This window comes from Chiroxiphia lanceolata, chromosome 6, assembly GCF_009829145.1.
Source record: "Chiroxiphia lanceolata isolate bChiLan1 chromosome 6, bChiLan1.pri, whole genome shotgun sequence".
In the NCBI taxonomy this organism is placed as follows: Eukaryota; Metazoa; Chordata; class Aves; order Passeriformes; family Pipridae; genus Chiroxiphia; species Chiroxiphia lanceolata.
The window spans coordinates 39,189,933-39,215,025 of NC_045642.1; the positions used below are offsets into that span (position 1 = coordinate 39,189,933).

General features: G+C 40.0%; 1 protein-coding gene across 4 annotated transcripts; it reads right to left on the reverse strand.

Annotated features, from left to right (window-relative positions):
- Positions 1 to 1,465: 1,465 nt before the first annotated feature.
- LOC116788100 lies at positions 1,466 to 24,730 on the reverse strand. 4 transcript variants are annotated; one of them, XM_032690467.1, is made up of 8 exons: positions 24,633 to 24,730; positions 14,122 to 14,243; positions 13,558 to 13,696; positions 12,628 to 12,704; positions 10,759 to 10,869; positions 6,186 to 6,292; positions 4,739 to 4,829; positions 1,466 to 2,885 (listed from the first exon to the last, which is right to left on the reverse strand). In XM_032690467.1, exons 1-8 carry the CDS (start codon positions 24,727 to 24,729, stop codon positions 2,769 to 2,771), a joined length of 861 nt encoding a protein of 286 aa, XP_032546358.1. In that variant the 5' UTR covers position 24,730; the 3' UTR covers positions 1,466 to 2,768. The 4 variants fall into 4 exon arrangements, with proteins under 4 accessions (XP_032546358.1, XP_032546359.1, XP_032546361.1 ...); XM_032690468.1 differs by lacking the exon at positions 24,633 to 24,730 and adding an exon at positions 24,033 to 24,284 and having other exon boundaries at positions 12,583 to 12,704; XM_032690470.1 differs by lacking the exon at positions 24,633 to 24,730 and adding an exon at positions 22,843 to 23,083 and having other exon boundaries at positions 12,583 to 12,704.
- Positions 24,731 to 25,093: the final 363 nt, after the last annotated feature.

A 25,093-nucleotide genomic window follows, 5' to 3' on the forward strand; every position in this document is an offset into this window, starting at 1 on the left:
GTATCTCAGAGAGGTACTTCTATTTTCTTTGCCCTTCAGGTCTTTTAAATTAGGTCAGTTTACAAAGAACAACTCAGCTGTTTAGCACTTTTTATATGACAATCTCAAAGCAATTGATAATCAATTAATTCACAGCCTTGCTTTGATTTTGGATTTGTTATTTCTATTTTCACTGTAGACACCAAGGCAGAGAAAAATTCAATCATCTGCCAAATACCACGCAATTCAGAAGTAGCAGAACCAAGAACAAGGACTCAGCATGCTGGATATATCCTTGGCAGTTTCCTCGAGCTGAACAAGCAAAACCTGAGTTGAGGCAATGCACACAGTGCCGGGAGGACTGCAGCTCACATCCGAGGCCTTCAGAGAGTGCACAGGGAGGAACGATTTGCCCACTTTCACACAAGGTTTTGCAAACATCATCACACCTTACCTTTGCTACCCTTGTGTGTGGGAATATATAACAGGACTAAAAGCGGTCAGCTGGAAAAGAGACAATTAATACCCTCTTTCACACACTAGTTGTTTCCAGCTCTCCAGTAGATGAGTTAAGTAGCTCATAACATCCTTAAGAATGGCCCTAAAAGCTCTGGCCCTGTGAAGCCAAGTTAGAAAGGGGCTTCTAAAAGGACAGAGGAGTTGTATTTCTGAGCATGAGTTTAACAAACCCAAACTGTATTACCACCACCTCCTCTCTGTGAACAAGTTGAGGTGAGGGTTTTAATCAAGAACCCATTAAGGGCAGGAGAGGAAAACACACATTTCAGCAGCTTGAACTCACCTCTTGAGTTTCTCCTGATGTTTAAAAAAGACAGGGGGAGCTTCCCTGTTGCACCCTCTGTTGCATATGAGCTCCAGATGTGTGCATGCTATTTCCAGAGTCAGAGGATACAGATGTCATTAAATATGCTGGTGATCTGCTCCAGTCTATTGAAATTTTTTTTATCTGAAATCAACACTCAAAAAAAGCATTTGAAGACTCAGCAAGAAGAGGGGAAACAACTGCAATGAAAGTTGTAGTTCCCGTATTACCAAAACAAGGTGCAGGGCACAGATCAAACCCAGTATCATGAGCCCTATGTCCTGACAATTGATTCGGGAGATCTTGCAGGACCTCTGCAAAAAGTGAAAAACATTCCGACACGGTGTTTTCTTCTCACATAGTTGTAGGGTTATGAAATGGTTTTTTATGACCCATTCAGTCTTCCTTTTATAGCAGCCTATTTATACACTCCAATTCAGTCACAGCTTCCACTGTACTGATTACTAGAGTGCTCATTTCCTCATTCTGCCTTGCACACACATTTCTTTTCTCAATTTTTATTCTCTTCTTGTTAGATCTATTAGCCTTGCGTTACCTCCACTCTGTTGGTTAGCCTCTCCTAAGTTTCCTTTCTAGAGGCACTTGTCTCATGGACAACTAAGTAACCAACAGTTCAGTTATTGTACTTTAATAAAATAAACATTTTAAGAAAAGCTTTCCATCTTTGTTCGTTTTTAAATGCATGAAGTATAGATTCAACATAGTATTTGGGCAGTGGTTCAGTATCACTCAAGTTAAAACATCCTCTTCCACTCCAAACAGACCATGAAAATAAGACTTCTTACCACTCACTATTCTATCTACAGTGCCATTTACTTACTATGTCAGTGAGTGCCTAAAGGCCACTGATCTTTTTTGCTTACAGCATATATTATTAAGGTCACTGACATGTAAATCATTTGAAGATTGAAATCCAATTTAATGTTTTCCCATTTACACTAGATAGAAGTTGTGCAGCAAACTTTTTAACAGTGCTTCTAAATTCACAACACACTTAGTCCAAAACTCCTGAAGTTAATATTTTTGCACTTGGATTGTTAATGTTTGCTAAAACCCGAAACATTCTTCAGCTGACTAAAAGCTTCACATCCTTAGAACGTAAAATCTAAATATAAATGTGGTGGGCGTATGTGGATCTTTTCTCTCTGAGGAGGCTCTGTTACGAATTTCCAATGTTTTACGCCATCACCAAGCCTCTGCTAAGCCATGACACCTGTTCAGAATTTTCAGCTTCTTAACCCCTTATTACACTTCCTACCATCCCCAGCAGAAGTGCAGAAGGTGGAAGAGTTCCATTGTCCCAGACTTGCTGTATTAATTCTCAATGGCTCCTTGGTGTCTTTTAGTATTTTATATTAATATCCACCTTAAGGACAACTAACTAAATGGATGAACTTGCTTCTCTCATAACAGACACTCTGGTTACCAAGCAGACCCTGGAAAGAAAACCTACAAATTCCATAGGAGGAACACTAAAGATAATACTGCTGACAGTAAATATTATTACTGATAATAATAAATGGTCTATACCAAAATGAAACAGCACTACAGCTTTTAAGTAACATTATGCTAAATGCATTCTTATCATTCATACCAATAACGATGTACTATTCTTAGGTTTGATATATTTAGCAAACATTGGCAGTGCACAATGCTAGTGATGAAAAATTCTTTTAGCATCAGTATGTAGCCACTCTTTCTACTGTTTCTGCAAAAATTAAACCATGAGCGTATCTCCTAGTTAAAAGTCAAAATACTCTGTTGAGATAAATGCCTTCTTAAGAAAACATGTTTCCAAAGACTCTTTTTCATTACAAACCACGTGTATGACTCAGATTAATCACAATATGAATTTTGACCTGATTTATTCACACAAATCAATCCAAATTCATTTTAGACCCAAAATATATGATATTATAAGGATACTAGTAAATGTTTCCAGGTACTAGAGAATCTTGTATAAATGTATCTGTTCAAGTGCTTCTCTGTCAACATCCTTTTCCATATACACATCATAGTTTAGCTGCATCTCTTCGACCCATTGGCTGAGCTGTACATCTGCCTGAAACAACGAAAACAGATCCTTAAATTAACACCATGTTGAGAAACAGCAGGAGTTTCAAGGTCAGTACAACATTAAGAAAGCAAGACATAATATGAGAGATGAGTCATTCCAAATCATGCAGCAATGATAAATTCATTTCTGGAAATGCCATTTTAACTTATATAGGCGAGAATAAAGACAATTTTAAAAAACTATCTCAGTCAATAGTCTAGATATTTTGCTAGCATATTACAACTGCCTCTCTATATGCATTGTATAAGCCTCAAATGTCCTGATCAGAGGACAACATTTTGATAGAAGTGCTGAGGGAGCAGCTAACAGTACCATGGAAGAATCACAAGTATGTTCTTGTTTTACACCCAGGAAGTATTGCATTAAGGCTACAAAGGACTTCTCAGCCACTGCGTGACTATGGCTTGCTCCAAGAAAAGGTCAAATGACACCACTGCTGCTCCTGGGGCTGAGGATCTATTTCACACATCAGCATACAGGCAACAAGTGATTCAATTTCTTTAAAGCTGACTACTGTGGTGAGCGAGTCCCTTTATAAATAACCTTGTCATGGATGCTCAGTGTTTTGTTTCCTAACTAAAGCCAGGCCACATAATTTGTCTAGGCATCACACACGTTACCAATGACCGATGGCAGAGTGGACAGAGAGCAGAGGTTGGTCCATCAGAAGCAGTTACTACTCAGGGAGCAGCAGCAGCACAGGGCATTCAACATCTTTGGAAGATGCACTGTCATTGTGTCTGTTTCTAACCGCAATTTAAAGCTGATGTCACTGATTCAAGACCCCTGATGGTAATCACTTGGCTAGTTGGGAGACCACATCTCTCCCTAATCTGTACTTCCAACAGCTCATACTGCCATATTATGAGTACTTCTCTGTGCTGACAGCAGGTTAAAAAATAGAGTATCCTCAGGGATTGTCCTTCTTTAATATGTCCCTTTCTCTCAGTTTGTCACATTTCAAGACAATGTGCAAATGCAGAATTAAATAGAGACAAGGTTTTGCCTCTAGAAGTCTCTAAATACATCTGTATTTCTGAAGTTCTACCCCTATACCTGAAAAAACTCTGATGATAGTGTGCCTAGGTGGCCAGGAAGGCCAATGGCATCCTGGCCTGTATCAAAAATAGTGTGGCCAGCAGGACCCTCTGTACTGAGCACTGGTGAGGCTGCACCTCGAGTGCTGTGACCAGTTCTGGGCGCCTCACTACAAGAAAGACATTGAGGTGCCAGATTGTGTCCAGAGAAGGGCAATGGAGCTGGTGAAGGGTCTGGAGCACAAGTCCTGTGAGGTTTTTAGCCTGGAGAAAAAGAGGCTCAGGATTTACCTTATTGCTACCTGAAAGGATGTTGCAGCAAGGTGAGGGTTGGTCTCTTCTACCAGGCAACCAGTGACAGGACAAGAGGAAATGGCCTCAACCTGTGCCAGGAGAGGTTCAGGTTGAATGTCAGGAAGAATTTCTTCACTGAAAGGGTGATTAAGCGTTGGAAGGGGCTGCCCAGGAAAGTGGTAGTCACCATCTCTGGAAGTGTTCAAGTGTTTAACCTCACAGCTAAGGTATTTTTTTAATAAAACACATGATAATACAATGATTCATGCAGTGTATTGATATAGGCAGGGATTTTCATTTTATAGGTGAGGACAATCAAAGTACAGGAAGATGTCTTGGTGGTCAACCTGGACATAGAATCCAGAGTCCTATACCTTTTAACCTTTGCACAAAATTAAACATCCTTCCTTACAACAATACTGGCAAGCAGCTAATCTCAACTAAAAAACTGCCACTTTGATAGAAAATGACAAAGTGTGTCAGCTAAAACTGGCCGAGGGAACTTACCTGGAGCTTTGAAAGTGATTCTTGAAGACTGGGAACTGTCACTAATAACGATCCTCTTTTCCTTATATTACAAGCAATAAATTCCCAAGCTCTGAAACATATTTAAAAGTAGGTCACCAATTTTTAGGGGAAAACTCCCCACCTTTGATATAAAATGAATCTAACATAGTTTATTGGGTAGAGGTAGACTAAGCTTAAAGACTTGCCATACATGCTTATCAGTCACTATTAATATCTAAGTAAATATCTTTACATGAACAAAATCAAGCTTCTTATTAAAAACACAGGGGATATATGGTCTTACAATGTCAGATTTAGTAGCTTTTTAACTCTGATACATACATGTATGCCATTTGGTATTGTCAACACCTTCATTTTGAACTAGGATTAAACATCAACATTTGGCCCCTTTAAACTTTTGGGTTTGAAGAAAATCCAGTCTCTAAGCGCAGTATTCTATTAAGCTTCACAACAAGCTGCTCTTTACATAAATACCTTGCAGTCGTGACAAAGTACTTCTCTTAAGACATTAGTAATCAGAATATTTAAATATAGCCCCCAGCATTCCTTTTTTCTGATTTTGCAAGTCAGATAATTTCTAAAAGCACAGCAATTCAGACTAAAAAGAATTTAATTTCAAGCACTCTTCAAGTGTAATTTGTCTTCACACTACTAATGCAACACTAAACCACTATCCCCGAGTTACCACAGAATCAAATGAATTCTCAGTCGTGTCTGGAAACGTATCTCCTTACATTTTGAAACAACCACTGCCCTTCACCCATCCACTCTGTGCCTCTCTGGTTGACATTACCACCTGGTATCCAGGGTAGTAGAACAAGCCTTAGCTGAAACTAAGACTTAGCTGGGACAGTGGAGACACAGGTACTCCTTTTTGACTGCCCATTCTAAAGGAACAGTAACTTCGGATGATCAAGTTATTTACATCTTAAACTCATGCTGCTGGATTAGCAGAAGCTTTTCTGTGAAGGTCTTGTACCTGAAAGAAAACCTTAGCCATGTGTTTGTTTGCTACCACATGCTTATGAAGATATATTAGAAATATTAATAACCATGCATTGCAGTGCATCTATATTAAAGCTCTGACATCTATTAGTCGAGTGACCTGTCTTCTTCTGAAGATCAAGCTTTATGCTGATACACTAATTTCAGATCCTTTAGCAGCAAGATACTTGTTTAATAGATCAGTGCAAAAATTCAGGGCAAGGTCTAGGTAAACAAAGCAGCAGTGTTTAGTGAGTTTAACAATACATACTGCCATTACACCTTAGCAGTGTAACAATTAAGTGTAGGCAGTTTAAAACAATTACCTGATGTAATTTATGTATGTGACTTCAAAAAGCACAACCTTAAGGTTTGCCATAACTCACAAGGTTACACACACTTTGCCAAAGAAATAGATAACTTGTCTGGACACAGAGCCTACCTGACCTGTTCCTGTCTGTCAAGAAAATATTCAAAGACATTATTCATTACAACAACATCAGCCTTCTGAAGAAGTGAAGCCTGAGTACAGATGTCTGCATGAACCACCTGAAGGAGAAAATTTTCACAAGGCATAAATTAAGAGACAAATACAGCCTCCATGTAGTCATGAAGCTTGTCAGTGTAACACAGCACTTGCTTACCACCATTTTGAACCAGTCACAAAAATGGGCATTTCACTGGCTTCACAGTAGATAAAACTGAAGTAAATAACCAGAATAACCTTTAAAAAATTGTAAACATTTTTTAAAAAGATCTATCCAATTAAAACACTTAATCCATTATGTAAAGTGAAATAAAGTACATCTGAATTTTGGTCTGGAACTCTGTGTGCCATGTGATGGCTGTTACATTTCACTTGCCTATATTTTATGACAAATGTTCACCAATTTCAGGTAAGGAGCTAAGCTAGTTCAAGCTATTTTGAGGATATTAAAAAGCATCTCACAGGGTCAGTGGATTACTGAAAGATTATAACTAGAAAAGACACTACAGACCCAGACTTGACAGCTGAATTCTCACAACACATGTTGGGAGTGGGAATGCTGGAAAGTCAGGATGCTCAGTGTCACTAGATGACAGCAAATGCTTTACCTTACTAAACAACTACCTCTCCAGTCAGCATAGGAGGAGCTGTTTTGATTTCATCTACCTTCACCTAACAAAAAGGATATGTCATTTTTCAAAACAGGTGAGACAGGAAAATATAGATGTTCATTAACATTCTGACAAGATGTGTCTGACTTCCTCTTAAAGACAAAGAAGTATATCAATCTGACTCGATGACCCTCATCCTTGTGGGTCACTTTCAACTCAGGATATTCTATTATTCTGCATCCCCAATCCGAGGAGAAATATAAATCGGAACAACTTTTGAAGGGATAAGTAGTAATCAGCATGGATTCACTAGAGGTAAACCATGCTTGACCAAACTGATTGAGTTCTATGATGAAACAACTACTTGGAGGGGAGAGCAGTGGATATTGTCTACTTCGACTCCAGCAAAGCTTTTGACACTGTCACAACATTCTCATAGGCAAACTCAGGGTTTGTGAACTGGATGAGTGGACAGTGAGGTGAATTCAGAACTGTCTGAACAGCAGAACCCATAGGGTTGTAATCAGTGGCACAGGGTCTAGCTGGAGGCCTGTCACTACTGGTGTCCACCAAGGTTCAATACTGGCCCCAGTATTGTTTAGCTCATTCATCAGTGACTTGGATGGAGGGGCAGATGCCTCCTCAGCAAGTTCACTGAGGACACAAAGCTGGAGGAGTGGTTGATACCCCAGAGGGCTGTGCAGCCCTTCAGAAGGACCTCAACAGGTTGGAGAGATGGGCAGAGAGAAACGGATTGAAATTCAGCAAAGGCAACTGCAGGGTCCTGCACCTGGGGAAGAATAACCCTGGGCACCAGTACAGGCTGAACTGCTGGAAAGCAGCTCTACAGAGAAGGACCTGGGGGTCCTGGTAGACAGCAAGGTGTCCATGAGTCAGCAGTGAGTCATATGGCCAAGAAGGTCAATGATATCCTGGGGTGCAGCAGGAAGATCATTGCCAGCAGGTCGAGGGAGGTGATCATGCCCCTCTACTCAGCCCCGCTGAGGCCGCTTCTGGAGTGGTGTGTTCCACTCCAGGCTCCACAGTACAAGAGCTCCTGAAGCAGATCCAGTGGAGGGCTACAAAGATGATTAAGGGACAGGAGCATCTCTCTTAAAAGGAAAGCCTGAGGGAGTTGGGCCTGTTTAGCCTCAAGAAGAGACAACTGAGAGGGGACCTCATCAATGACTGTAAGAATCTGCAGGGAGGGTGTCAAGAGGATGGAGCCAGGCTCCTCCGGGTGGTGCCAAGCAATAGGACAAGAGGCAACCTGCTAGAAACTGTTGTACAGGAAGTTCCACCTGAACACGAAGAAGAACTTCTTTACTGTGTGAGTGACTGAGCACAGGAACAGATTGCCCGGAGAGGTTGTGGAGTCTCCCTCTCCCCATGGGAGATATTCAAGAACCATCTGGATGCAATCTTGTGCCATGTGCTCTGGGATGACCCTGCTTGAGCAAGCAGTTGGACCAGATGACCCAATGTGGTCCCTTCCAACCTGAACCATTCTGTGATTCTGTGATAAGAGGCAGAAAGTCAATCTGAATATTGCATTCCACAAATTTTTTTTGAAAGTGCATCCCTGTATGTTGAAAATTGTCAGAAAATCTGAACAACTTATTTTCTTTCTTGTGTGACCTATTACTATGTTGGGCTGGCAATACACTAATCTGATGGATTCAGCATTTCACATTTTGTCAAATCCTACCAAGATTGGAGAGAAAAGCTGAATGTTAGTATAGATTTTTATCAGAACACCTGTTGAAAAATGTTTTGCCCACTTAACAATATATCAGTACTTGTTCTGAGGGTAAATTATGTATTTCTCCTCCTAACAAACTCTCTTTAATCTCTTATCCTTAAAGGGAAAAAAATAACAAACCCACAGAATTTCTCTATAAAAATCCCCACCTGAGCAGCAGTCCTTTAATCTATACAGTGAGTGGTGAACTGTTCCACCAGTGGACTTCTTGCAGCACAAGAAGTCATGATAAGCACTAAATTTTCTTAATGCTCTACTAATGGCATTTCTAATATTTTAAGCCACAATTCAGAAAGATGTTTAAACTACTGGGAAACTTTTAATGTTATGTTGATGTTTCCTTGACTTGAATGATACTTAACTTAAAATTACTCTGCATTTACAGAGTAGGTGACTGAGCTGACCAAAGTCACCTAAGCACCTCATTCTCCACAAACATATCCTCATTCCTGTTGGGGAATGTGGGACCACATAAGCATGTGTGGCTGCACCATGAACCAGACCAAGTACTGCTCTAGTCAAAACCCCAGTATTGCTGGGTTCTTTTTCAGCTGGACTGGTTCCCTGATCGGCTTGGCTGTGTGCTGGCACAACAGAGGAACCAGCAACTGATTTTAAAACTATCCTGTTGCCCCATGGAATACACATCAAGCCTTTCACAATTACAGGCAATTTCTGAATTGAGGTCTCAAGTTTCCTAAGATCTGTTGATCTGTTTACTTTCCTCACAGTATTTAAATGTTTGCTCAAATGGCAAAAGATGCTGAGCAACCTTCTATGTACTTTAACAAACCAAGTGTTGACCAATGAAACCCAAGGTTCACTCAGAGATTTAGCCACTAAAGATATCATTTCACTTTGCTGTCCTTTGAGAACATGGTCTAATAAAAATTCAGAATATCTTGAAAACAACAATTGCTATTTAAGAAGGGTCTCCTAAAAGGTTTTCAAATTTGTGTCATAAATTATTATCAGCAATGGGATTCTCACTGTTTTTTAAGCTGGTATTCTCTCTGGAGAGGATTCATCTGGGGGTGAAATAAAAATCTAAGATTGAAATGTTCAAAGCAGTGTGATAACAGGAGTCACATGACCAAATTAGTCTAATGAGACTCAAATAGCTAAGTCCTGAGGCACTGCTTTGAAAACATATTATCTTCTTATCTTTATGCTCCAAAATGAATACTTCAGCAGAATTACAAGGTGTGAAGGAAAACCAAAAAAACCTATAATGAAGAACATATAAGGTTATGAAAAGTATACTTACAGGTCTCCAGCTCCACTGAATTAACTTGACAGAGTTCCTAACTGTACTTTCAGTTTCATCACAATAAGGTGTTATGAACACAAAACATATGGCAAAAGCCAAAGGTTCTGGATCAACTGTCAGCAACTGGGATTGAATTGAGCAACCTAATGATACTGTGTTAAATATTTTACATTTATTATTTATTTCTAGTTTAAAATTCTTTGATTTCCAAGAAATTACTATACTCAGCAATTTGTGTGAATTCTTTCAAGAGCACATGCATACAAAACTGGATTAAAGCCAGTATCATACCCAGCATATTCTACTTACCAACTTTTGCTGGTAACAAAATAACTGGTATTCTCCAGAAAGGAATTTTTTTCCTCATTAAAATATTAGTAGTTATTCCCATAATGGGACTAGGGACATGGTTCCCATAATGATATCACATTGTTTGAAACACATTTTGTTTGTGGAAGGTACATATACACTGACATTCTATGAAAGGCAATACCAATAGCTCCAAGTCCTACAAACACCCTTCTGCTGACAACAGCAAATCACAGATGTCTAGTTGTGTATTAGTAACAGAAATTCTTCATACACTTCAGTTTCACAGAAGTGAGTGGCAATAACATCATTGATTTCACTGGGAGAAACAGATATATCTGTTTTGTGTGAGCCAAGGGGTAAGTCCATTCAGGAAAAAGGCCAAGTGAATCATATTTTGATAATTTCCCTCTTCCACTATAAGATTTTTTTCCCTAATGCAAGGCCTTTGTTTCAGACCAGAACAAGCAAAGGTAGAAACTTCTAAGAATGCTGATTTACCAGCCATTCACATAAACAGAATACCTAGTACATGGTGATTAAAGGTACATAAACTAAAACATTATATTTACTTACCTTTATTCTGTCAATGAACTCATATTTTGTAATCATAAGTTCTTGCAACTTGCAAAAGTCTGCATTCATTTCTACTCCATACAGCTGGGATGCTGAGCTATAAAGATAACCCTACATTAGGAAAAGGAAATTTAGTAACTGCAATGCCTCTAAAACAAGTTAAAAATTTTCAATTAAAAAGAAAAGAATAAAACACAAGTTAAGATTAAAAAAACATTTTAAAACAGGAAGTTGAGAAATGTCTTTCAGTGGACGTGATGTATTTTTCAGAGCTAAGCCCCTGATTTGGCAACTCCCACTTACATCTCTTAAATTTTAGTAAGAGATCCAAAATGACACATCAAAATAATAAAAAGAAGAGGAAAGTTCCAACTTCAATTGCAAAACAGTTGGAAAATAATCTAAGAAGGAAAAAAGCTGTACAAAACAAGTTATAAAAACAGTGCAAAAGGAAAAGAATGCATAATTTTGTTTCTTGGGAGAATGGAAGAAGAAAATAGCACGAAAAAAAGAAAACAAAAACATGAGACATAACATATAGTCAAAATGAGTGAAAATAGAGGACAACGTACATGAGGTATTTTGATACAAAGTCTTTGTCAGCACCTCTAAGTTATTGTATTACTAACATTTTCAGATGCTTCATAGAGGTACATATGGGGAAAAAAAAGCTAAATTATGCCTTAATAATAAGCCCCCCAAAATAGCTTCACTTTTGGACTGAGATATTGGAAAGTTGCTGGAGATGTTAGGGAAAGAAAAGTACAAATACTTGAGCATACGGGGCCCTAAAGAAGACTCTGCTTTAAGGGCCACTGTCTCCACTGAACATAATAATTACACTTTGCCAACAATGGCAAAGACAAGCAAACAATACCAAAGATACAGAGTATCTGAGATACCCATGTACTACAACTTAATTATTAATGTTTTCTGAAACCACTCAACTCAGAGAGCAGAAAAGCAACCTGCGAAGGTGAAGTCACCCCTCCTCCATGGCAAGAACATATTATAAAGGAGAACTCTTTTTTAAAAGAGCGCTTTATTTGAGAATATCTTCTACTAAAACAATACAAGCATTTAAGTACTTCAAAACAAATTCAGCCTAGCAAAAGTGTTACCATTTAAGGACCCAATGCTGCAAATATTTACAAATGGGAGTAACTTTCCTCATTTGAGTAGTCCCAAAATTAGATTATTCAGATGAGTAGAATTACATGCTCAAGTGTTTCCAAGACTGAGCCCTAAACAGCCACTGACTTTTTTAAGAAAATAGTAATGTGTGTTTTGCATTGCTGTTGGCCATATGTTGCACCAGCCATGCCAAAAGCAATCAAAATTGCACTCAAGTTTCTCAATGAAGTATTTTATGTGCATTTTAAAACACAGAGCAGGACAATATGTTTTTGCAGACAAGTTCATATCAAAGTCTTCCTTTGTATAATTTAACAGTTTGTCAGCTTCATAAAGGAATTTAACATAACGAATCTATATATAGGCATGGTCAAGATATTAGAGGACAAACTTACTTATGAAAGAGACAGCAGGAACTAGCAAAAGAGCAGCATGTGTGACAGCAATATGCTATTCTGTTGGACAACAGACTTTTCCTCTCCATAAGCAAGATCATTTGTATTCCCTCTTGTGAGGAACACAGGAAGAACTGAAATTGCTAGTAAACAGCACCTTATACTATGCAGAGAGTCAGATCAGAGGTGCCTCTCAGAATGACCCATCCAAGATGGAGTAAAAGAGTAGGCAGTCAGAGAAGAGGGAAAATATTTGTCACAGTAATAAAATATGAATTCCTGTGCTGGAAGTTACCGCAAATAGCACTGCACCAAGCCTGGAGCCAACGTCAACCACTACCTTTCCTGTCAGGTCAGGCAGTACATGTTGATAAAGAAACTTCAGTTCCATGAGGGAAAAGGAATGCGAAATAAACTCTGGGAAATAAGAACAGAACAAAGGTGTTGGGTGGACAGTACTAACTACTGTGTTATTAACCAATGAAATAATAACCTGAGGAGTTATCATCACTGAAAACGCGCATGGTTTCCTGTCTGAACTAGTGCTGGGGACCCTGGAACACCAGGGTTTGCAGATCAGAGGTAGCCTGCCAAGTAATCTGTCCCAAGTCTGGAGATTCCTTGCCTTACATGGAGAATTTTGAAATCCTTCATGAAACTGAATTACCTTTTTCTGCAAGTGACATATATTAAAGAATACAAAAAAAGTAACTTGGAACTGTTTAACTGAAAAAGGAAACATGGTACCTAAGGCCTAACACAATTCATGCAAAAATTTTTATGAGCATACTAATAGCTTTAAATTTCAACTCCAAGGTTTTAAGGAACAGAAGGTTCTTCATATAAACCATTCCTTCAATGCCTGTGCTATACTGGCAACAGCACTGATCTGTACCACACCACACACAAGCTTTAAGACAGATGGTGCTTTCTACTGTTTTTCAGCATGTGAGGCGAGGCCAAGGTTACTGCATGGACTCCTACAGTATTGTCTTCCTCTCACGTCTTCCTTTCCAGTGGTACATAGCCCCGTCTCTTACATGTCCAGTTTTTGTGGGCAACTAGCATCACTCACATACTGCAAATTAATTCCACTTACATGTGCAGGAGTCTCCTTCCACTGGTTATGGGAAATAATTCTGGCCTCTGTACTGCACCGGTCTGAACAAAGCCCTCCATCAGCCAGATGTTGTGTTGTCCAGCTGAGTCACTGCACAAACCAGTTTAGTTAAACTGAACTTGTTTCTCATGTTCCCAAAAGAGCACTTACCTAAAGATGCAGTTTTGTATGAGCCACACTCTGTGCAGTAGCTCCTACTCATTTTCCCTTCCTCACACAATGAATCAACAACATCATCATCATAAAGGAATGCATCAACATGAATCATGGGCAGTGGATGCTGGTGTATCTGAGAAGAGGAACACAATCTTAGAAAGGCATAACCAAGTCTCTTAATTTCACTTACACTGTCACATGGTTAACTGCCCCACCATCCTACCCTTCCCAAAATCCCCAAGATCCATGTTTTTCCCTATGCAGAAGTTACAAATCAAAATTAAACAAATCCTGCCTGTAAACTGGATCATCAAATTCCACTGAAATAACCAGTAAGTAGAAGTTGACAGAGGAAAGCAAGCTGGTTTCGATAGCTGGGTAGGGGACCTGACGTGGGTTTGTCTCCCTTGTGCTTACATGCAGAAACAAACCTGAGAACCAAACTGAGATTTCCTATACCTCAATCCAGTGCTCACTCTCTATTAAGAACAACTACTAAAAATGAAATCAGAATAAATTACGTGGTTCAGCAAAAGCAGACCGTAACAATGAGCTTACTTTCTGAACAGCTTGATGTTCCGAAGTAAACATTGCCTCGATGGGTAAATGATTCCGCAAATCTTCAGCAATATTTTTGAGCACAACATCATTGTTACTCACCACAAGCTCATCAAAGTCATCTATAAATCAAGACAAACAAAAACAGCTGCACAATCATATGTAGATCAAGTGATGACCAGTACAATACAGTTGCAAGACATAAACAACACCAGATGGATAAGGTTTTTTATTCAAATGCATTTTTCAGCCTTTGTTAGCTTTTCCAGCCAATGAGATTTTTGGATTGTAATAACTTTGCCACTTAAAATAAATGTAGTGCTTTTCTGAAATCTCAAATTATTTTCATATTTATAAACTCATAACTTACATATGATGGTCTGGGCTGCCACCAAAGTGATACTGTTTCAGCTTAAGATATAAAAACATCAAAGATGTTTTTGAACTATTGGAGAAATTATAAAACTCATAGTTGCCCAAATGCAGGCTTTTTTTTTTTAATATGCAAGTTTCTTTTTATACATACCATCTTTCTAATAAAGTACTTAAAAAAATCAGGGAAAATGCAAGTTCAAAGTTCAACTCACAATACATTCTACATGACTTAAACTATCAAAATATTTCAAATGGGAAAGAATATAGGAGTGGATGTAAACCACTACATTTTTGCAAAGCCACATTGTAAATTTTTGCTGTTTTTTCTAGGATGTCCCTGCATTACTTCAACACAATTTTTTTAAGACATCTAGGAAAAAGACCGAGAAGGAAACCCTGTGAACTCACTAATCCTTTCTTCCTCCAAGGCTGAATCAATAAGTGTCACTACTTCTCCAAACCATTCTTTAAAAAATGATTGTTAATGCTGGAGACTCCACAACCACCCTTAGCAATCTATTACAGTGCTTGACTACCCTTACTATTAGAAAGGAATACTTTTCTTAATTACTGATCTAGATTTCCTCTGCCACTATTTAAACCCAGGACTCTCTGCACTACTAGCAATGAAAAAAGAAAAGTTTGTTCCTCTCCATTGTACAGCAACTATTTACTTCTCTGAAGACTTATCATGTGTCATATCAGTCTTCTTTTCTAAGAAGAAACAATATTCACCTATCCAGACCTTTCCTGCATTTTTTTTCTAGGAGTGTGATCATTCTCAACACTTCTCTTTGGATCTCCTGGACTCTCTCATCCTTTATGACCTGCAGTATTGAGAACCAGACACTCCAGCTAAAGGTTTATTTGCAAGAACCAGACTTTTCACATCTTGCAGTCAATATCCTGCTTACACACCCCAGTTTTAATGTTAACAGTATGATGTTCCTAACTGGCAGTCAGCACAAGATCTGCTGTACACCTTACTGTGTTCCTTTTCTGTTATGTTTTCCTCAAAAGAAGGACTAGATAAAATTTCTTTTTGTCTGGACATCTCACTGCTCTGAGGATGCTGGATTGGTCCTAAACTAAGGCACATCTCAGGTCAAAACTACATACCTGTAAAAGAAACAAAAAACAAGAACAAAAAGCAATCACAAATCTAATCCTGAAAAAATATACCAAACCCATCTATTAATTCTTGTCTAAGAACAGACATATATGTCCTCTCTTTCCCACCCCTTCTGGTTTGTTTCTTGTTCTATTTAGACTGCCACCATGTTGGGCAGTGAATGTGCTTTTTACATACACTTCCATTACTCACAAAAAGAAAATCTGACAGCTTTTACAGGTGTTTTAAAAAAAGATAATGTTTGCTAGCATTGCTGTTCCAGGTGGGAACACTAGTACAGAAATGTTTGATGGCAAGCAGGTTCAAAATAAATCTATAGAACATGCTACAAGTTTCTCTGTACTAATATACTTCACCTTTCCTGTGTATCACAGGAAATGCTAAAAACAGTGAGAAATTTTAAGGCTAGTATAGGAAAGACAGACCAGCCAAGCTTTTAACTATGAAATACTTCTGAAATGCTTTTTGCTTAAGTACTGGAGTGAGAATAATATGATTAAAGGAACCCTCATTCATCGGTGCAAGACACTTTCTTAAGAGTGCAAATGTAAATGTTTTTTTCAACATGTCCCAAAATGAACTCCAACAAATAATCCTGAATCCCCCATAATAAGCACCAGAAAATTTAAATTAACTGTATTCCCTTAAGATATATTTGGTTTATATTTTATTTAATATACAGCAGTAATGCTCCAAGGTCCTGATGGGCCATTACCATTGGCAGTTGTTATATGACAGGAAGACAATTCACTGTTCCAAAGCACTCACAGCTAAGTTCTCCAGAATCTGACCTCCTACACAGACGCAGACTTTGCACTGAGGAAGAGACAGAGACACAACAGGTGCAATGCAGTATCTCCAGCTCGTCAGCATTTTACTTTGAAACCTCTAATGAGCACCTATCCTGTTAAACTCGTGGTCATCCAACAACTTACAATTTTGTTATGAACATCCCAGAAGCAGTGAGTGATTTTTCTGATCAGCTCAGGGAAGATTTCTATAGATATGACAAAGCACAGAAAATAAACCCAGATATCATGGGAAGGGAAGGCGGCAAATCTAACTGTAGCTTAACTGGGACCATCAGCACCACAAGACACCCTCAGAGTGCAGAGGCGCCAGTTTGCTGAGGTGGATAATGTCTGAGGAAGCAAGAGGAAAAATCGTGCTACAGACAGAACAAGAGAGCAGAAAGCTGATATTAGCAGCTGTACAGATCAGTGCCTGTGGGCAATAAGCCCCTACATCTGGTGCTTGCTTTAAAACAATACTATTACTATGCAAGAGAGCTCATCCAGCTGTTATACTGCCTGTTAAGAGTATCAAATTCATATATAGCATTTAATGAAATGCAGAAAGTGTTCCTAGACCACCAGGCCTGCCATATCACACTGGATGAATGCAGAACTTCAGCTCTCTTCTTCCTAGAGCTGGTGCCTCAATAGGATCTGCTCCCTCATGGTCTATGTGACCTTTCCTGGTCAACATTAGTGGCAGACAGCTCTCCAGACTATTCAGTGTCCCAGCTCTACTGTAGAGAAATGGATACCTTCAGTGGGAGACAGGTAGCACATTCATCTTCCTCAAATCCAGAATACTCCTTCCCTGCCTTGACTTTGGTGTATGCAATACCTGTCACAACACTGACTATCGTACATGGGGCCCTCTGAGCTCTTCCTATGAAACAAAGTATGACACACACAAGTTCTTGTATGATCTGTATGACACAGGTCCTAGGGAAAATCTTACAACACATATGCAGCTCAAAAAACTGTTGAAACACTGACACTGAAAAACAAATGACAAATGGAAATGCTCCTTTCCAACTTTCAGTTAATACTGTAAAGTGTAACATGTAGGAACAAAAAAGGAGAAGGAGGTCTGAACACACTCCTTCTGAGATGACAAAATGGCAGCTGCAGCAGAAGCTGCATATGCAACACTCCACACTTGCGTGTAGAGTCTGTGAGTGAACTCTGAGGCAGAGAGTTGCCTCGCTCCTGTCAAAGCAAGAAATAGCAACAGCTACCACAATAACTCATTTACTTTAGCAGTATGTAAATATTTGTAGATTGCCATCAAGTAGGAAACACGGGTGCCAAATATGAAAATACACATCTCTGCCTCTGCTGCTACAGTTTTATCAACTCCACCCCTGTGCTTAACAAACTGTTCACTCTTGAGAATCTCAGCATCCCCTTACAAAGAATCTTCAAAGAAGAAACAAAAATAGAAAACTATTTTTGATACCATTTTAATGCCTGTTATATATATGAAATGGAGATTCTGCAAGCCAACCCATGTTCATTGAACAGACAACTAAGCAGGAAATGTGCAGTTCATGAAACACTACAGGATGAATCACAATCATTTGTTTATGGAGGAAGCCTGAGTGCGCAGTGTTTGTATTTTACTTCAAAAACTGGTTCCACTGGATCTATTCAACATGCATTTATAAAATTTAATTTGCACATTGCAAAAAGCCTCATTAACACCCTGGTCCTACTCAGCCTTTCTACACAAGCTAAGAGACTATCACAAAGCCTTACACCAGATACAGCACCGCTATATCAACATCTGAACATCCTGGCACTGCAAAATACATGATTAAAGACAAGTACAATTTCCAAATGACAACAGAAGATTACATTTCATATGGAAAGAAGAGGATTTAGCAAAGGCAACCATAACAGCAAGCACCTTATGGCCTTCTAGATATATACTCAGACTCACTGAAGTAAAAAGCAAATATTAACACCCGTGTAACTTAATATGAGTTTAATTTAATAATTGTGTGTTTTAATCATACTGAACAAGTCAGGGAGGAAGGAAGTACCACATCTCTAAAGCTTTACTATCGCCTTTTTTGGCTAAACAGTTTGAGAAGCAAAATGTGACCTCAGTATACCAAGTACTTCAGGAACTCTAAATATTATTTCTAACCCTAAGCATACTCAGCTATTGGTAGAAAGTAATTGGGTTTTTGAATAGAAATATAACCAGAACTTATTTCATTAGTTCTCTGAGTCTTTTACATTGATTAATTGAAAGAAGCTTTAAATTTTAAACAAGGTAAGTCACATACCTACTTTACAATCAATAGTTTTCCCCACCACTACTAAGTTTCAGTGACTAACAACTTAGAAGTACTTGGTATTCTTGAGACCTCTCTCACGTCAGTATAATTTGTGACAACAAAGCAAATTAATGCCTATTCCCAAAGTTAATGATTCATAGGTAACATCCCATTTTACTTTATCAAACAGAATAGTGGAATAATGTGACAACACAATGTTATTTTTATCTCTTCTGAAAGGATATTTTACTTGGATAAATCACTTCTACCAATCTGGATATGAAGGCCTGTACTAAATTGCTTTTTCACAGGCACACACACAAAAAAATAAATACTTCTTACATTGCAGAACCCCAACTTTTCATTCTTTTTAAATATACTCATTTCACTTCAGTTTCACTTGCAGTGACAAGAGTAAGGAATCATTAAAAGAGTCAAGTTTTTTCTTATACTGTTTCCTCTTCTTTTGTGAAAATATCGTTTGATAACTTTACCTAGCAGGTCTGAGAATGTGCTAATGCCTAGATAATAAAGTACATAATTGAAAATGCAGTACAAACGTGGTCTGTTCCTAAAAGTATGATGAGAAGTTTCTTCTCTGTATGCAGAACTCTACTAAAGCAGCACATCCTCCATAGTCCAGTTAGGTTAATTTTGTCAGATACTTCTCCTTCATTGCCTGTTAAAAGCCTGAATCTAAAGCACTGACTGCCCTCAACTTTCAAGTCACAAGACTAAATTGTATGCCAGACTGTTACTTTGCTCCCAGTACAAGTAAATCCACAAGAAAAACATGATTTGTACTTAATTATATGTTGTTTCTCCTTAACTTAGATTTGCAATGATTTATTATTCAATTATTATTTTGAGTAATAATTTTGATATTGAATATTTTGAGTACTGTATGAATAATCAGCACAGATTGGAAAAAGTTTGTAAGATTGTTTTCTTACACTGTTATATGACTAAAAAAAAAGTCAAAATTTAGTATTAGAACAGTCAGTTTTAGTCCTGCTGAAAAAATATTTCTTAACCTATTTTACATCCCACAACAGAACACAAAAAGCATAAAGGATCTCATCACCTTATCTGTGCTCCACTGACATTAACTTTGTAACAGACAGGCTTTGTAATCTGCATTAAGGTGCTAAGTACAGCAAAAGCATTCAGTAGTTGCCAATAAACAGAGTGGTTTGGTGACTTCAGTCTCAAAATTGAAATTCGTATTCCTGTATTTACTTTCTCTGATTTCCTTTTCTCTGTTCATGTATACAGACAGCTTAATCAATTCTGCTTTCACTGGTTTTCTCCTCCAGCACCCATTTGTACCAAATTCAACCTCTTCTGATACTGAAGATTCTTAAAAGTTTGGGCAGTGGAGGTGCGAATATGACGGTGGGAATATGACTATGCACAAATTCTTACAGAAGCTATACATCAAATGCTGGGACCTTACTGAGGGGGATCTTCAGCGGGGTTTCCCCAAGTGGTTTGAATTAGCTCTTGGGCTTCACCCAGGTTTTCTTAGCCAGAACTTCTGGAACATGGTTATTGCAGAAGGATATTAAGGCATTAATCATCCTGTTATAAGAAAGTTAAGACACCAAAGATTCCTGTTCTTCTTTCCAACTCTTATTATTTAATTTGATTTGAGATCTAAGACTAAGTCAAAAGAAAAGCTGGAATACAAGTCACCGTGAAATGACGTACATTTCACTGCAGTGTGTGGGAAGAGCTGGCTGACTGTGAAACAGCAAAGCAATGTTGCTAAGCAGCTGCTTTAAAACAGTCTTCTTCCATCACATATAAAAATTTGGAATTTCTAAAATTCACAATACCCCAAAACAGGAGGAAAAAAAAGAAAAAAAAGCAGCATGACTGGTTATTTTATTTTGTATTCATATAAAGAAACAAATTAATAGAATCTTGCACACACATTCCTGTAATTACTAAGGAAAGTTTGTCAGAAATCATTGGAATGAGAATGTGTTCAACATTCTCTCTGTTCAAAATATGTAAGAGTCTTTACTTTAGATAAGATAACTCTCTTTATTATTAAAGAATTTGTCTCTTCCATGGAAAAATTTTTCAATAACATTCCACGCATTCAGCGTGCGAGTCAGAAAACTGTAACCAAGTTAAAGGGCTACGAAGATGATTAAGAGACTGGAGCATCTCTATTATGAGGAACACTAATCAAGTAAAAGTGATAAATAAGGCTGTCTTTGCAACAACACTAATCCTAAAGGGCAACCACTTCATACAGAGCTTAACTCTAAGGATGCATGTACACTTTAACTGAGAGACAGGTGTGAGGGAGGAAAAAAAGCCTGACTATAGCTAACACTGGAATCATGCCCAGTCCTCCTCAGTTAGAGGTAAAACTATAAGATCAACATTTTGACAGAAACAGGAACAGGATGCAGTAGAGGAAGGGGGGAACCCTTTTACCACAGGAAAACTATTTGTCTGTGGAGATACCATTTTTGTTTACATTTATCCTATCCTAGTTTTCATTCCGAATATTATCTCCCCATCCCTACAACTTTTTTTCTTTTGTTCATCAGAGGTTTGTTTCTTTCCTACATCTGTATTGCCAAAGACTAGGCTTTTATTTTTGTGTGGCACACAGACCTGGTAACATTTTAACATCTCCCATGAAACAAGTTTTCTCTCTGCACAGAGAGAACACCATATTCCCTAGCTGTATTCAGGGTACAGCAGCAGAAACCCCTACCAGCTCCTCACTATCCTCAGTCCAACCAGTATTAATTATCACAGCACTATCTAGGCGATATAACGGGCAGTATAATTATCCAAATGCAACAATTCTGAGGGGGGGAAAAATACCCCACAGTAAAAGTTACTGTCAAGGATGCAGCCAAAGAAGCAGGTCAGAGAAACAATACAAAAAGAAGCATCATCAAGAGTCTTGTGTTGGGAACATCACCCGAAATATCTGCATCTCTGAGAAAGCTGCAAAAAGGCTGAAGGAATGTGACCTGTAGGACAATGGCTCTGCTCACTTACTGTTCAATGCTGTAAGCAAATAAAAGCAGTAAGGGAGAGATATTTCTCTTGTACTCCTGTCCTGTACTCATCAGGGTGACAAAAAAGAAAACTGGAAATAAACACAACCATTCAGACAAAGCAGACTGGACAAACAGGAACAGGTTCATGCCCCAAAGAGGCAATGAAACAGATCCTAATTGCTTAATGATGAAAAGTTCTTATAGATAGGCATAAAGCTTTCTAATTCCCTCTCCTCTACCACACATCTATATGTAAACATATATCTGTGTTAGAGAGGGAGACTGCAGCACCTCAACAGAGCACAAGAATTGGGCAAACATTAATACTTTTCCTTAAAACATCATAATCAATAGGTTCACCAACTGGTAACGTCTACAAGCAGTAGCACGAGACCAAATTCTATAGACTCTAAATTTCTCCACAAATGTGGCAATCTGGGAAATAAAATTAGCCGAAGTCACATGTCCCAAATGATACACCTGGGAACAAACAGAGTTACCTATAATTTTAAACTGCATCAGCACTCCACAAAATACAATCACACAGTGTAAGCAAATGCCAAAGATGCAGATGCCTAAAATGCAACTTGATTTCTCAGAATATTAATTAATAGCATCCAGCCAGGATATTAACAGTGAACTTTTTTTTTCTGAAAGACAAAATTAGTATAAAATATAATTAGAGCACAAGCCTGTAAACAAAGGATCTTAAAGCAAAAAAGATTTTGAAGATGGCCTGCCAAAGACACTACAGAGATGAAGTTATAATTAGTTCAGCTGCTTGACTCTGACTGCCCTATATATCCTGTCCACTCTGTCCTCTCATCTGCAGAATATGAGTTGAAAAGCCATTGAATGACAACTGCAAAGCTAATTATGTTAGTTAAAGATGATGTGCATAGTGAAGCAGCAGCAATCACTATTGATGCAAACAATGTAAGAAAGAATAGAAGGACACAAAATGTATCACTCACAAAGTAGTTCAAAATGTATTCATTGACAAAGGATTTTGGAAAGTTTACATAAACTACATAAACTATGCCATTGGCTAAAAATGCACCATAAGAGAATCAAAACAGAGAAAATAATAAGTACTAGATTCCTACCTGAAACAGTTCAGCATTTTCAAGTTTCACTAGTAAGTTCCTATGTGCTTTACTGTATTTGTAAAGGAGTCAGGAAGCTGAGAAAGTCATATGTGCACATCACCCAAACTAATAATAGTTTATAGGAGCTGTGATGATTTTTGTTAAGTGAAGAAGCAATATGAACAACTGCATATGAAATCCCATGAGATTTTTTATATTGGAGCATATTGAATCTCTAACATTATTTACAGTAAACCAAGCACTGTTTAGCAAGCAGAGCATGCTATTGCATTCAGACAAGGACTCAAAGATGAAGGGATGAAGTACTCCTTACAGCACATTGCTCTAGCACTGTGTCTATAAACATAGACATATACATACGTACAGATATACATATGTGTGTGTACATCCATACACACAGAAAATAACAATGTTTATTTACAATTAACACTAACTACTTCCATCAAAATTAAGCCTTCAGGTCTCAGGGAGTCTCATCCCTGCTCTAGTCATGAAGGCTGACTCACAGATGCACTGAAACATCTGGCAATGTGTCTGCTAGGAAAGAACCCCTTTGGGTGGGAGGGCTGTGTGCCCATCATGGATGGTAAACGCTTTTCCCAATCGATTCCCTTCCCGTAAATCCAGCAGAGGGCCCACTCTGCTCGAGAAGGATCTCTCCTGCCTCTCCACGTGAGTGGCCGTGGGAGCCGCAAATCACAAGGCAACAATGAGTTTGCGGTTCCAAGTACCTGGACAGCTGGACAACTACTTGGTGTCAGAGCTGGCCTTTGTACCACAGCGCCCGTCCGTTTGCTTATGAAGGTGTCTCCCCCCTAAAGTGGAAGTGCGGGAGAAAAAGACCTGAACAGGAAGCATAACCCTAGCACCGCAGGGCATGACTTGGGAAGTAATGTATCATATGAATATCTCCAACGCATGATCATCAGGGTTAACTGTCCCAGCAGGCAATAATTAATAAACAGGACACACACATACTGGATGCTTGAGACTGGATCAAAGGACCGGAGGGGCCTTTGATATTCCTATCTGCAATGGCAAAATGCACCTATACTCTGAGACTAAGCAGCAATTAGTCACTTTATTCAGCACGGCGCTTTGTGCCTGTAGCTTTAGTGCGCTGCCTAAACTGAGGTTTTCCGTGTCATTCTTTGGTTCAGCAGCAAATTAACAACTTGTGCACTGACCCACATTTCCCTTCTTCATCTGCCACAAGATGCTTGATCGCAGCACGTTGATGAAATTATATCAAGGCACAAACAAGAAAGCTACCAGAAAGCTGTGTTAATTTCAGATGACAACAAATGAGGAAAGCAGTGTTTGTAAACGAGCTCAAATCGCTACTTCCGAGCTTGTGAAAGGCTGCTGTGAACACGTGTGAAGCTGAACAAGCCAAGCCCTGTAGGCGTGGCAGAGGCAGGGTGGCTCCGCACGGCCCGTAACGCCGCGGGGCTCGGGGGTCACGCCGGGCCCGCCCCGCAGCGCCGCCGGCCCCTGGCACGGCCCTGGGCACCGCTCGGCACACAGCGGAGGGTGCGGCCGCGGCCCGGCCGCGGGGGCAGCAGCGCCGCAGGCCGGGAGGGGCCGGGCGGGCGCCGCTCCGGTCTCCTCGAGCGCCGCGGCCCGGCCGATGCCAGCCCGTGTCCCGAGCGTCCCGCAGCCCGGCAGGCCCAGGCGCTTGCGCGGGGAGCGGCGCCCCGCCCCGGGCACGGCGCCCCCCGCCCCGGGGCGCTCCGCCCGCCCCCGCCCCGGCAGCCGCCGGGCGCCCCGCCGGGCGCGGCGCTTACGGGAGTGGCGCATCCAGTGCAGCAGGCGGGGCAGGTCGGCCGCGCGCGTGCCCCGCACGGCCGCGAGCACCGCGCGCCGCGCAGCACCCAGCTCCATGGCCGCGGGGGGGCGACAGCAGCACTGCCAGTACGCGTGCGCAAGGTTACAGCGCCCGGAAGGGGCCCTTCGCGCATGCTCGGTTTGGCCCGTAGGGGGGGGCTCCCCCCGCGCGTGCGCCGCTCCAGGCCCCGCCCCCTCGCCCGGCACGCACCACCCCCTTCCTCCCTTAAGGCGGTTCCCACCAGTGCCGCGGGACCGTGCCGGGCGCGGGAGGGAGGTTTATACGGAGCCACCTTAAGGGGCCCGCGGTGGCGCGCGCGCTCCGGAAGCGGAAACACGCGCGGCCCGCGAGGTGAGGGCCAGTGCTGACGTTTCCCTGCCGGCGGCGGCCGTAGCTCCGCGCGGCTCCAGCGGCGACAGC

Excerpts from the sequence above, each read along its gene's own strand:
- LOC116788100 (XM_032690467.1), bottom strand. The coding sequence starts at position 24,729 with ATGGAGCTGGGTGCTGCGCGGCGCGCGGTGCTCGCGGCCGTGCGGGGC. Across the intron at positions 6,293-10,758 it reads AGTTCATTGACAGAATAAAG|GTGGTTCATGCAGACATCTG; the intron begins GTAAGTAAATAT and ends TTTCTCCTTCAG. Across the intron at positions 4,830-6,185 it reads GACAGACAGGAACAGGTCAG|AGCTTGGGAATTTATTGCTT; the intron begins GTAGGCTCTGTG and ends AATATGTTTCAG.